Source organism: Tiliqua scincoides, chromosome 2 (genome assembly GCF_035046505.1).
Source record: "Tiliqua scincoides isolate rTilSci1 chromosome 2, rTilSci1.hap2, whole genome shotgun sequence".
NCBI classification, from domain to species: Eukaryota; Metazoa; Chordata; class Lepidosauria; order Squamata; family Scincidae; genus Tiliqua; species Tiliqua scincoides.
Genome location: NC_089822.1, coordinates 102,074,663 through 102,088,116, shown reverse-complemented (window position 1 = coordinate 102,088,116; position 13,454 = coordinate 102,074,663). Strand labels below are relative to the sequence as shown.

At 46.3% G+C, this 13,454-nt stretch overlaps 1 protein-coding gene across 1 annotated transcript in view; it reads right to left on the bottom strand.

The window, feature by feature from the left end:
• The window catches only part of LOC136639576 (glyceraldehyde-3-phosphate dehydrogenase), a 38,108-nt gene extending 37,625 nt beyond the window's left edge, over positions 1-483 (bottom strand). The window contains exon 1 of the mRNA XM_066613885.1: positions 434-483. Within this exon, the coding sequence (XP_066469982.1) occupies positions 434-468 (35 nt within the window). The 5' untranslated portion in view covers positions 469-483. The remainder of the gene's footprint in view (positions 1-433) is intronic.
• Positions 484-13,454: the final 12,971 nt, after the last annotated feature.

Sequence of the window (13,454 nt, the reverse complement as noted above, 5' to 3'; positions counted from 1 at the left end):
CCACCAGCTTTTCTCCCATGTGCTTTCTTTGCCCCAACCCCAGGACTCAAAGAAAGGGGAGATCAGAAATCTAGAGGGGGAAAATGGGTGCTTTGTCAGAGGGAGCAGCTGCGCCACAAGCAGGTTCTGTTTGAGGGAAGCAGCTGCTGGGGGAGGGGGAAGACGACAAATGGGGCAGGGTGACCTTCAGTCGTCCTTGGGGAAGGGTGGAGGAAAGCCGGACTGGACTGTCGCCTGCCACTTTCCCTGAAGAGCTGCAACAGGCATGCAGCAACAGGCATGGGGGGGGGCACCCGCTACTTCTATTGGCTGGAAACTTCTCCAAGTGCTACCAAGGGAGGGTGGCGTCCCTCCTTCTCCCCCTCCACTCGCCCCTCCCACCCTGCCATGCTCAGGCAGGCTCGCTGCACCTCCACACCCCCTCCGGACTCACCCATCACTGTTCACTGATGGCCGGACTGTCACCATTTTGGCGCTGGAAAAGTGTTCCTAAGAGGGAAAGAAAAGCGGTGGGTTGGGGGAGCCTCCAAGAAGTCTGAGGAGCTCCCAGCAGCTTCTCCCTCCCCGCCCCGCCCCATCCCCTCCTAGCAGCGCTACATCGAGCCCACTTGCTCCCTACAGAGCCCCCAGGGCGAAAGGGTCTCCCCACATCCTCATGGGGGGGCAAGGAAAGGAGCAGCTACGGGGGGGGGGAGAGAGAGCAAGAAGGTGCCTGAATGCAACGCTGCCCCAGCAGGAGAAGCAGCGGCTTCCGCAATCGCCCTTCCCCCCTTCGCGCAAGGCAGACCCGGAAACTTTGTTACCAGCAGGCCGGCTCTCGCAACGCGGCGCAGGGAGGGCAGGGGCTCCCCCGGGTCTGGCCAGGGAGGCGAAGGAGAACCCGCGCACGCCCTCCCGCCTAAGCGCCTGCTTGGGAGCAAGTTCCACGGAGCTTCTTGGAAAGCGAGCGCCTGCAGCCAGCCTCGCCCACACAAGGCGCAGCCTCGCCAAAGGTCTCCACTCGGGGCGGGCGAGCCTCCCTCCAGCCCTTTCCCTGGTGGTGCCAAGTCCCGTCGGTGCTCTCCAGGCGCCCCCACCAAGGCTCCTCCGTGCCAGCCTGCCCCCGCCACGCCACGCCGCCCCAGCGCCTTACCAAGGGATCTCTGACCTAACTCAGCTCTGTGCAGTGAGGAGGTGAACGGGCTGGGCCCTCCGCCTCTCCTTTTATACCTCCCGGTATGGTAATGCGAGGGCTGGCCCCCGCGCCCGCACCGAATCACAGCTCGAGGGCGCCCGAGTGGGAGCCGCGTGCCGCCCTAATGTCGCGAGCGCAGGCCCCCCAGCTTTCAGTGGCCGACTCCCCTCTGCTGCCTCGAGAGAGAGAGAAAGACCTTGTTTCTTCCCGCTCCGTCTCACCACCACGCCTGACTTTTTGGGGTGCCCCTGTAGAGAGTTTTGCCGTCGTGCCGCTTCCCCAGCCCACGAGTTCCGAAATGACTTTGAACCCAAGCCTATGCGTGCCTACTCAGAAGTAAATCCCATTATAATCAATGGGGCTTACTCCTAGGTAAGCGTGGATAGGCGTGCAGCCCCGACCCCAAGCCTATGCGTGTCTACTCAGAGGTAAGCCCCATTATAGCCAAAGGGGCTTGCTCCCAGGAAAATGGGGGTTGTAGCCTTTGCAACGCCAACCAGTGGCGTAGCTAGAGGGGGGTGCAAAGCACTCCGTTTTGGAGGGAGCCCCAGGGGGGCGTGCAAGCGGCCCCTCCCCTTCGGAGCCAACGCCTCCGTTTTGCTCCCACCGCCGGGAATGACTCCGAAGGGGGAGTGCCTCTTGTGCACGCCGACCTGAGGATCCCTGCGAAATCTTCGTCCTTTGCACCCCCTCTAGCTACGCCACTGGCGCTCACAGACTCTTCACCTCCCCAATTCCTGGCTGGGTGGCCCCGGTAAATTGAGGGGCAACCAGGTGGGCGCAGCCCCAGCCTCGACGGAGGATGCCTAAGTCATCAGCCCGTTCCACGGTACTGCCACTTTCCACCAAACTAGGAAGGGAGCAGCGCTAGAGAAGCAGCAGGAAGTGGGCGCTTCCTGGCCACCGCCTCGCCAAAACCGGTGGAATGTGCCCTCTCCTCTGCTCCCCCCCCCCATTTTAGAACACAAACCCAAAAACTGCCAAAGTTGCCTTTATTGCTTTGGATTTTGCAATTCTTACTTTGCATCCCAAACCATTTTGTGTGTGCGGGTGATGACTGAAGTCAACCAAGCTTCCCACCCTTTTTGCCAAAGAGCAGGGGGTCCGAGGTCACTTTTCTCCTTGGAAGATGCCAATCGACTGACCATAAGATGAGTCCCACTGAATCAGGCCACAGGCCCATCTCGGGCGAGCCTCCTGCATCTCACGGTGGCCTCATGGGGCACACAAGACAACAAGACACAACCTGTGCTGCATGTGACATTCTGAAGTTGTTGTTGGCATCCTTCAGTCTCAGAAGACTATGTTATCTTGCTCTGAATAGTGTTCTGGAACAGAGCATCCTCTCCAGTGCGCAAAGCCTGGGTAAGGTAGATATGGAGGACAGGCTGTTTCCCATGCAGCAAATCCCCCCTCTCCACGTCGCTGAAATGGTCCAATGGAAAGGCAGAGGCCAATACGGTTGGTTCCAGCAGCGTCGCAGGAGTTGCTAGAACGTGACTGTGTTCAGACATGAACTGCCTCAGGGACTCCGGCTCCTGATTTAGCTGCCTTCCCAGGCTGTCGAGTCCCATCTACCCGGTGGCTGTTTAGTCGCCTCTTACGACAAAAACAGCCAAACTGAGGGCCTATTCTTATCCCCAGCCCCCAGTGAAGTGGTTCACTTCTAAAATCAGGAGCTTGTGCATGACTTGTAAACCTTGATGAACGTTTCCTCCAAAAATTTGTCCAATTCTCTCTTAAAGGCATCTAGGCAAGATGCCATCACCACTTCCTGTGGCAAGGAGTTCCACAAACTAATTACATGCTGGTTTTCTTTTGTCTGTCCTAACTCTCCCAACACTCAATTTTAGCGGATGTTCCCTGGTTGTGTGAGAGGGAAAAGAGCATCTCTCTATTCACTCTATCCATCCCCTGCATAAGTTTGTATGTCTCAGTCATGTCCCTCCTTGGGTGCCTCTTTTCTAGCCTGAAGAGCCCCAAAGAGACCATCCTGGTGGAGGATATGGCTGGACCCGCTGAAGGGAAGGGGCAAAGGCCACTGGCTTCCACTGCTGGTGCAGATATTCACAGGAGGTGCTTTTGTTTCTCCAGTTACTCCCTTTGATAGGACCCTTTGGGGACTTTGGGGAGAGGAAAGAGAGGAAGGGGTGGAAGAGGGAATGGGGGGGTAGTGCCCAAGGTAGTCACAGCAACTAGCTTGACCGCTCTGCATTGGATGGCCATCTGCTCACCATGTGAACCGGCTCATCTTGGGGCCCAGGCCTATCCAATTTTCCTGTGCCAGTGCAGATGTGCCAACGGGGCATGCACTGCATCTTGTGGTGGGGAGGCAGTCACAGAGGCCTCCTCAAGATATGGGAACATTTGTTCCCTTACCTGGGGGCTGCATTGGGGCTGCACCAGAGCTGGAAAGTTAGACAGGGTTGGGCCCTTCCAAGCACGGGGAGGGACGTGCTGCGAGGCGCGTAGGAAACTTCTGCCTCTGGGTTGGTTCTCTGATGTCTCATCCAAGCGCGGAAGTCCTGGCTCCCTGGCTGTGGCAGCCATGCAGCGATGAACATGCCGCGTGTGAGAACCTGCCCCCAGGCCTCGGAAGTCCCAACTTGTTGCTAGACTTGCACGAATTCTCTGTGCACCGAGAGTAGCCAGGCGCACGGACCCCATCACGCTACTCACTCCCAAATTCACTTTCCTTCCACATGCCCTAGTAGAAAGCGCCTCTATCACAGTGAATACGGTAAGAGGTCGAGAGGCCAAGCCCGCCCCCCCAGCTCAGGCGAGCGCGGGGGTTGGGATGAAAAGGGGGACTTCCTTCCAACCCTCTGCTCCCAACCCCCTCCCCAAGAATTGCAGCCTGTTTCCCAAGCACCCCAGAGGCACACCTAAGGGACACACACACAGATCTTTGTATCTGGAAGACTTGCATAGCCCAACAAGTCCTGGCCTTCCTCGCACCCTTTCAAAGGAGATTTTGTAGGGTAATGTTCTATACCAGGGGTGGACAAACTTTCAACTCCAGGCATCCTGGACTTTTAACTATTGTGTAGGAGAGAGACTTGTTATCTGTGAGAGGACAAGCTGCACCTGCAGAAATTCCTTCTTCTATACAATTATTAAAGGTCCAGGATCCCTATAATTGAAAGTTTGCCCACCCTGTTATATACCAATAATACTGCTTTCTAGGCTAAGGACTTTTTAAATAGTTTGATCCTATGCTTACTTCTTTGGAAGTAAGTGGGGGTTCAATGGGGCCCAGGGATTATTCCCATGTCCTATAGGCAGTGGAATAAGGACTGTACACATATATAAGAATAAGAACATCACACCTCTTTCTTGTGCCAGAACATGTGCTCTCTTTTTGTCCCAGAGGAAAGCCAGCTTGTCCCAGAGGAAAGCCAGCTTGTGCCAGAACATGTGCCTTCTTTCTTGTCCCAGAGGAAAGCCAGCTTAACAAGGTGTATCTTTTGTCCTTAGCTGTTCCTGCTTCATTTAACTCCAGTAACAATAGCACTCTATCCCAGTGTTTCTCAAACTGTGGCCTGGAACCTACTAAGTGGGTTACAAGCCATTTTGCAGGTGGTCCCCATTCATTTCAATGTATATTTTATTTTTAATATTTTAGACTTGATGCTACCATGGTATGCACTGCATTTGGGGAAATGTTATAGATCTGTACTTTGAACAGGCTACTATGTTTATGCTTTGAAGAATGATAGTCAATGAGGCTTACTTTGGGGTAAGTGTGGATAGGATTGTTGCCTTTGGGACATTTGGGGAATTTTTTTAACAGAACAACAATTGCTTGTGAGGGTTAGGAGGATTCTTCTTTGTTTTAAATAAATTTTTAAACTTATACATATTGTAAACTTTTAATTTACTTAATTTGATTTTGTTGTATGGGGTGTTAAAAATTTTTCCTGCTTAATGATTCACTTCTGACCATGACATCACTTTCAGGTCAATGATGTCACTTCTGGTGGATCCTGACAGATTGTCATTCTAAAAAGTGGGTCCTGGCGCTAAAAAGTTTGAGAACCTCTGCCCTATCCTATCCTCACACATCGTTTTGGATTGTTCATGAGAGGCCAGTTTTTATGAAGAGACAGTGGCGTAGTTAGATGAGGTGCCAAGCACTAACTTTTGCAAAACAGTACTCCCAGCCACCAAGGGGAATGGCTCCAAAGGGGAGGGGCCACTCATGGCACTTTCAGCCACTGCAAAACTTAGTGCTTGGCACCCCTCTAGCTACGCCACTGCAAAGAGGGTGCTGGGTTCACTCCTGCCTGGACTTGAATTCCATGCTCCTAACACTGGATACAGGTGAGGGAGACAAAGCACTGCATTTCCTCCATGCTTAGGGAAACATTATTATACTCAGAGGCATTAAAAATACATTCTGTAATGGGAGAGAGTCCTAGTTCTACCCAACTTTATTCAGAAATAAGTCCCATTGATTTGATTAGAAGCTCCTTCCGATCAAGCAGGCATAAGACTGTGGTCAAATCTGATTCTGAAGGTACAAGGAACATTGTAGGCTGGCAGCTACTTCTCCTCCTCCTGGTGTGAATGGAATAGAAAACATTTCAGGCACAATGGACTGACTTTGCAAAAAGTTGCCCCTCTCTTTCCCCTACAATGACACCCCTCCCCCACAACTGGCTCCTTTTCTTGATTCTGTTCCCTGTTGCTCCAGCCAATCACAGCCCAGTTGCTCATTGTTCCCGCTACATTTCTCCCTCCCCCCACCACAGGAGTGGGGGGCTTTTTATCTCCACAGCATGTGAGCCACATTGCTAATAAGGCCATGAAAGGGGAAGCCTCCTCTGGATTGCACCCATGAAACGTGACAGCGGAAATCCTGCCTTCTTTCACCTTCCAATTTGGCAGCTCAAGTCAGTCTGAGCCAGAGCACCCTCCTCTTTGTGGCCTCTGGCAGTCCTTAGCCTGAAATCACTGCTAGGTGAGTGGACTCAGCCTTTCACTGAGTTCTGTGATAGGACACAAGCATGAATGGGCTTTGCAGGGAAAGAGTGACCAGATGCCCTCTTTTTTGGCCTCATGTTCTGGAAAAGAACTTAAATGTCTTCCTTTCCCCGTGAGCAGCCCCTGCAGGCAGCACATAGTCATGTGCTGTAATTAATAAAATATATGTAATAAATCATGTGATACAGTTTTAAATTTAATAATAAGTTATATAGTTTTAAATTTAACCATATGAAATCCATATACGAGTGTTTTTAACTTTTGTCCTGTCCTACATTTTTCTTGGGTGTCCTACATTTTGGGATGCCTGGTTCTCTTTTGCGGTTATGACATCTGGTCACCCTGGGAAGGGCTGGGCTCGCACCTGTGGAATTGGTTGCTCCTTTTACTGGAACAGAACTACTGGAAAGAGGTCTGAAAGCAAGCAGCCAACGCTTCTTTCCGGTTAAAGACCACCACCAAAAGGAAATGTGCAAAGTGTAAAGCAGGCTCTTGCTTGCTGAATAGAGAAGCAATCCCTGAAGATTACAAAAGGATACATCACATGCTGGGAAAGGCGGGGGGGGCAGCTGCAAGGTGCAAAGCACACTTCATGTCTAGAAAGAGAACATGTGACAAAGAAAACAGTGGAAGGGGGAATACATACAGTAGTTTTAAGTCAGAGGTGGAGAGATGGTGGAGTACTGCCAATGAGGAATTTAAGACCTGCTGGTTGATGAGTGAACTTAATCCTTCTTCAGTGTCACAGAGCATTGTAGCACCTCTCCCTTTCTCTCTCTCACACTCACACACTGGTGTTGAGAACAGCAAAATGGGAGAGGTGGCAGTCAGCTGAGCTGGAGGAGGGGGCATTACCAGTAAGCTATGATAAGGCGCTCAGGCACTTGGGATCAGGATGTGTTGCTTGACAAAGTCCTGAGAAGCCTGTGTTTGATCTGTCTGGCCCATATTACACAATTGATCTCAAAATGGTAACCCAGCAATACTTCCGGACAATTAGGTTTAATGTACCTTCCAATAGGACTTCTTGGCTGCACTTGTCTTGCAGGCACTCAGATAAAATGTCCGTAGATCGGATCAAATTTCCTCTTAACTATATGGCCTAGGGATGGAGGGTATTTGACCGAGTTCAAGAGAGAGTGCTGGCATAAACTGAAACGTACATTCAGACTCATGACCCTTTCAAAACAGAGAGGGTATTCTGTCTTCTTGTCTTACAACTTGTAAAGATTTGTACAATTTCTAGTGCCGTGAGTCTTCAGCCAATGGCTATGGTGTACAGGCACTCATAAAAACTATAGTATTATGAAAGATCAAAGGATTCCACCTTGCAGAATCTCCCTGACAGAGACATTGATCAAAATTTCATCATAATTATCTCACTTTTGACATCAAGAAGACCAAAATGCAAGACAAGTGCTTAAAAGCCAAATCTAACTTGACAGCTGAGGACCCAATCCTATCCAATTTTCCAGTGCCGGTGCAGCCATGCCAATGGGATGTGCACTGCAGCCTGTGGTGGGGAGGCAGTCAGAGAAGCCTCTTTGAGGAATGGGACCATTTGTTCTCTTATCTTGGGGCTGCATTGTGGTTGCACCAGTGCTAGAAAGTTGGGATAGGATTGGCCCTGAGTTTGTAACATGCTAGTTTTTAGCCCTTGTAATTGTGCAAAGGCAGCTGGGAAATTGGTTTTCATGCAACTACTGTAGTCATGCATTCTTAACTTTGTCTTGCTTTGCCTCCCCACCCTCCATTTTCCCCAAATGTCAGAGAGTTAAAGTCATGAGACTTTAAAGACTTTAACCCATGCCACCATGGGTAATTTAAATAACATTACTGTTGAGCTTCCACACAGATGATGTCAAGTCATTTTGAAAAAATCACCATTAGCCACCCTTTGACCAATCTTTATACTGTATGGCCAAAAAGAATCTGACAGCTAACCTTTACAACATGATACCGCCTAGATCTCAGAAATAACAAAAGGTAAAAACCCAGAGAAAAGAGTTCATCTAAAGGTCCTTACTAGAGAAGCAGCATTAAGTCTGATTATAGAGGTGCAAGATTGGCAGTGTATTGCAAAATTTGCAAATTTGTTAACTGGCTGCAGATTGAGAGAGCTACCAGTAGATCCTGATCTACTTTTTGCTCACTGCTAATTTAGTTCCAGCACCCCAAATTCATATTCCAAATTAAACATTTTGCAGAATCTATTCTGATCTTGAAGTCACTATCTTTTTGGGAAGAATTCAAGGAATCCAACACATTAGGCTCAAGTAATCATCAAGTGGGATATTCAAGTAACATAATAAATTCCTATCCTCTGCAGTGAGTGGGAGAAATATTGAACGAACACACTCCCTAATCCATCACTGACCCAAATCAGATGCTGTATGTAATTCCATGTCTTTATCCTTTGACCTTCTCTAAACATTGAACATTAAGAAATTATAAGAACCCTACAGTCATTAGTAGTTTATCAAATTTTCTTTAGAAGTTGTGGATCTACAAATGATATATTCAGGTGTTGATACATTGCAGTCATGTTCCCAGCACTTGTAGATACAGCCCAGGCATAGAAGCAACAAAACTATTATCATGAAGTTTGTAGTCTGAAAACAGCGTTTTCCACTGAAAATGGTGTTTCTTCTTCTTGAGTCACCTGTGATTTCAGTGCTAAGCATAAAAATGCAGTCTGTAGCAATATGAATTTATTTCTAAAGACTAATGAATCAGAGGACTCTTCTCCAGACATAGTCAAAGATATCCCAGTGCTCAGCACTAAACTAAAAATGAGCGCTCTGGAGGTACAAACCAATAGCAGACCTGCCTTGCTGGAAGGTGGGATTGCCTTTGTTTTAGTCTCCAACACAGAAGTCCTGCAAAGTTCTCAAGTCCCAAGTACAATTAGCAATAGATTGACCTACAAAATGTTGTGTTTTACATTTCTAAGGAACAGAAATCTCTTGACCCAACATAATCTGTGGTGTTTTAAGTGCTTATGCAGAGGCACACTGAAGCCTTGGTAATATGGCAAGAGGCAAAGGCAAACCTTTCCCCCCCCTTTTACGGCACACCGAAAGGGGGTGCTAAGTTCCCAGGCCGAAGTGTGAAAATAGCTGATACGGCACTCTGAGAAAGAAGCAGCCATTGTTCTCACCCCTATATGAGATTCCAATGTGGCACACTATCTGGGAACAGAACGTAACTGAATTAATGTTGCAATGTTCAATAAAAGAGCAGTGAGAAGGCTTGTACAAGCCGCCTCTCTCTCTCTGCACTCTCAACCCTCAATATGTCTGCTGTCTCTTGATTTTCTGTCTGACCATTCATTCTCGCACCTATATCCAGCAACCTGACCCCTGGGCTTTGGTTGTTCCCCAAGGGGTAACTGCAACATCTGGCGCCTCGAACAAGGACTTCTAGTCCCAGAACAGGGACCTCTAATCCTAGAACAGGGACTCTCTACAACAGTCAGGTACAGTACACAGGCTGCTTGTCCTCTGGCCACCTCCCATTCATTGCTTTGCATTTCTGCTGTTCTAGCCTCACTTCTACAGCCTTGTGTGCTTTCCAAGCAGCCTTGCATTGCAACTTCTGGTGGCTGCCTCTCTGACTTCTCACTGCATCTGCTTTTATAAGCAACCTGGCTTTGAGGTCAAGTTGCTTCTCAGCACTATTGTAGCTATACCAGGTGCTCAGACGTGGGGCCAGCCAAGTATAGCAGACAAGCTGCTTCACTTTTTTCTATATCAAGCAGCCTTTTCAGGTTGCTCCCCATTCATTGCTTCATCTGACCCTGGAACAGGGGCCACGCAGATCACCGCCAGGTCACCTCGCCCTGCAGGGGTTACAGACATGTCAAACATCCTTCAGGATCCCAGGTGAGTATGGGTTCCAGCCTTTCAGCTGGAGCAAAAGCATCACAGCAATGATTCACTGTTTCTCCTTAGCAAAACTCAGCACCATGTTTCCTCTCAAGAGGTCACAGATTTAATTTACATGATTAAAGAACACTGCCCTTGGTAGGGAGGCACTCTTTTTGCTTAAATGCCATACAAAGGTTTGCTCTGCAGGCAGAGCCGCAAAAGCAGTCAGAGGAAATAAACAGTGCTCTTCCTAAAAGCCCATCAGCTTATATTTCCCCTTTTCCTCCTCTGCACCAACCCAGCTAGAACAAGCAGTCATCCCATATAGAAACCATGGCTCAAAACACAATAGCATCAGAAAACTTAATAGCAGAGGAGTCTTTAAAGCTTTCCATAGTTCTCCCTGTAAAACAAGGCCACCATGCCCGAAGGCAAACAGTTAAAAAACGGAAAACTCTCCCCCATTCTGTGCCCAAAGAGGTATAGATTACACTTAAAGATTTTAGCATCACTAGCACAGATGTCGGGAGAATGACAGGAAGGAATAACAAACACATATCATCTAGTTTTTTTATAGCTAGAAGTCCCTAAGAACCCCTGCACAGAATGCAGTATAGCTCAGTAACATTCCAACCACTTTAAGAAAGCCCAAAATATCATTAGCTAAGTTTTTCCCCAAAGCATGATAAACAGCCCAAAACATGTTAAACAGCCCAACTTTGTGTCAGCTGAGAATGAATTAAGTTTTATAATCCTTTAAAAATCAATATCATATGGATTTTAACAGCAAGTCCCCAAGTAAATCCTTTTTCCTACAGGACCTGTCTTAAATTTTATACTTTTCATATAGCACCAGAAAAAGTGCAAACACAAGCACTTTATTTGTAGTATTAAGCATAAAGTGTTATCATTTCGTATTATACCTGCAATACCTGAATTAAAAATCCCCCAACAGTTAACTTTGGTGTAATTGCAACAATTGGGAGCAACATTTGCAACAATTGTTAGAACCACTGTTTGACCACCTTAAGAAAGATCAAAATCCTGCAAAACAGGCTATTTTTCCCCCAGATGCTTAAATAGTTTCATTTTTCATCCAACCCCTCAAAGAACATGTTCTGCTATCCAGAAGCCATCATTTCCCTTGTTAGAAAAAGTAGGGAGCAAGCAATAAGACTTCAAAGCCAAGAAGTCTTAAAATTTACTCTACCCATTATAAAAAACAAAGAGTTAAGCACGTAGAGGAAGGAACATTTAATATTTTCAAAGATTTTAGGCTTGCCCAAGTAACACAGGCAAATCTCTCTTTAAAACCAGTCAGATGCTCAATCCCCATCCCCATGTAAGTAGTTACATACCAAAGGGAAGGTCAGTAAAAAACCATGTTACCAGTTACCAATTCCCAAATCTCTCCACAGAGAGCTGAATTAGCAGCTGCCATCAGTTTTTAAAATAATGTGTGATCAGTCCTTTAATTTAATTATCTTCCCATGGCTTATATCACAGAATTTAAGCCATATTCATAAGCTTCAGCTTTTAAAAGGTGAAACTTGCCAAACAAGCACAAGCAAAAAATATTGCGCAACATCAGTCAAACCACACTTTATAACAAGAGCAAACTGTACAATAGCGCTTTAAACACCTTGGCTCCAGTTCTGATCCTCAAACTGCTACCAACAAGCTAAACTCACCCCTCCCTTTCAGCTTGGTTTGCAGTCGTTCCCAAACTTTTCAGTGTCTCTCATTCCACACACCTTTTAGAACTGCAGCCATCAGCCATTTTACCCATCAGCAGCAGTTATCACAGCTTTAAAGTCAAACTAAACCTTATTCTGTTATTAGTCAGAGCTACACCTCTTTTTTCTAAGATGTTTATGTAAAGGTAATAACAAAGCTATTCAGGCTTTTAAAAAGTCTCCCTGTTTCCATAGCTTGGACTGATTCTATCCTGTTCCATCAGAAACCTTTTCTGATCCTAAGGCTTTCATCAGGCCCTTAAAGGACCTCGCTGAATTCACCAAGAAAATGATTTTCTGATCCCATTCTGTTCAATCAGAAAATTTTTCTCTGGTGCCATTCTGCTTCATCAGAAAATTTTTCCTGATCCCATGGTTTAAATTCATCAGGAAAAAGATTTTTTGATCCCATTCTGTTTCATCAGAAAATTTTTCTGATCCCATAGTTTTAATCAAGCCCTTAAGGCCTTTCTGTTTTATTCTTATAAGATGTTCCTTAATTTCATAATTTACCATGTTTTTTTTTATTTATCAGTTTATAAAATGTTAGTTAAACAATTGTTTTGTAAAATTAGCCAGGAATTCTATATTGATCTCTTTTTTGTTATCTGTATATATATGCCTGTTTTTATTATCTTTAAGCCTTCTTTTGGTTTCCACTTGTTAGAAGGTATATTAAGTTAAATGTCCAAGCAAACACAAAACTGAAAGTCAAATGGATTGCTGGACTTGGCTGTGTGCCCAGTGTTCTCAACACAATAAATAAGATGCAAACACAGTGAATGTTTCTTTGTTTTCAAACCACAGGAAACTTTTCGGTTTGAAAGCGTCGTCAGACCACAGGGAAAAAAAATCTTCCCTGTCCTGTGTGCTTTTAAAAATTAGTCTTTCCTTTTAACACACAGGCTCAGCAGCATAGTTTTAAGCTCAGACTTCATATACAGGCAAATAGCTATCCAATATTCTTCAAGAGCAACAAGCATGCATAACAGTATTCACACCAGCTCTCTTTATATTCTTAGTCTTCATTTCAAACCAGTTTTGGTGCATACACAAGTGACTAGCAGATAGTAATATTTCAAATTAGTTGTGGTGGTTTAACTATATTGGAAAGGTTCAAAAAAGCAACACAGCCAGTTCAAAGATCAGGTTCTCACAAAGGGTGCAGAAGATAGTGTTTTTAGTAACAGTTATGTTGCATTTCGCAGGCCAGAGTAAGTCATACGATGGTTATGGGACATGAGGTCATTGTGATTGAAAGTGCAATGCCATTTGCTGACTGCAGGGGGTATGTGATAATTGTATGTGTAAGATGGAACAACAGAATTGTCTCCAGTAAAAAAATGTATGTGTTTCAAGGAAAGAACCCCACATTGTAATAAAACTCAGCTGAAGTTAACGCTTTTTTTTGCACTTCCTGGGCCCCTCTGCTTCCCACTTTTGACACACACAGGCTTCTCTCTTTTTCTCACTTCTGAATCTCACACACATTCTTAATGCTTGGACATGAATCCCTTAAGATGTTGATGTGACTTCACTCACTCTCACTTCTGACACTCTCTCAATGCTTGGAAATGTTCCCTTGAGACGCTGTGTTACAACCTTTTGATGAATTCTAAGTTTCACATTCATTCTCAATGCTTAGAAATAATCCCTTGAGATGTTTAGACAACTAAAGGCCTAAGAATG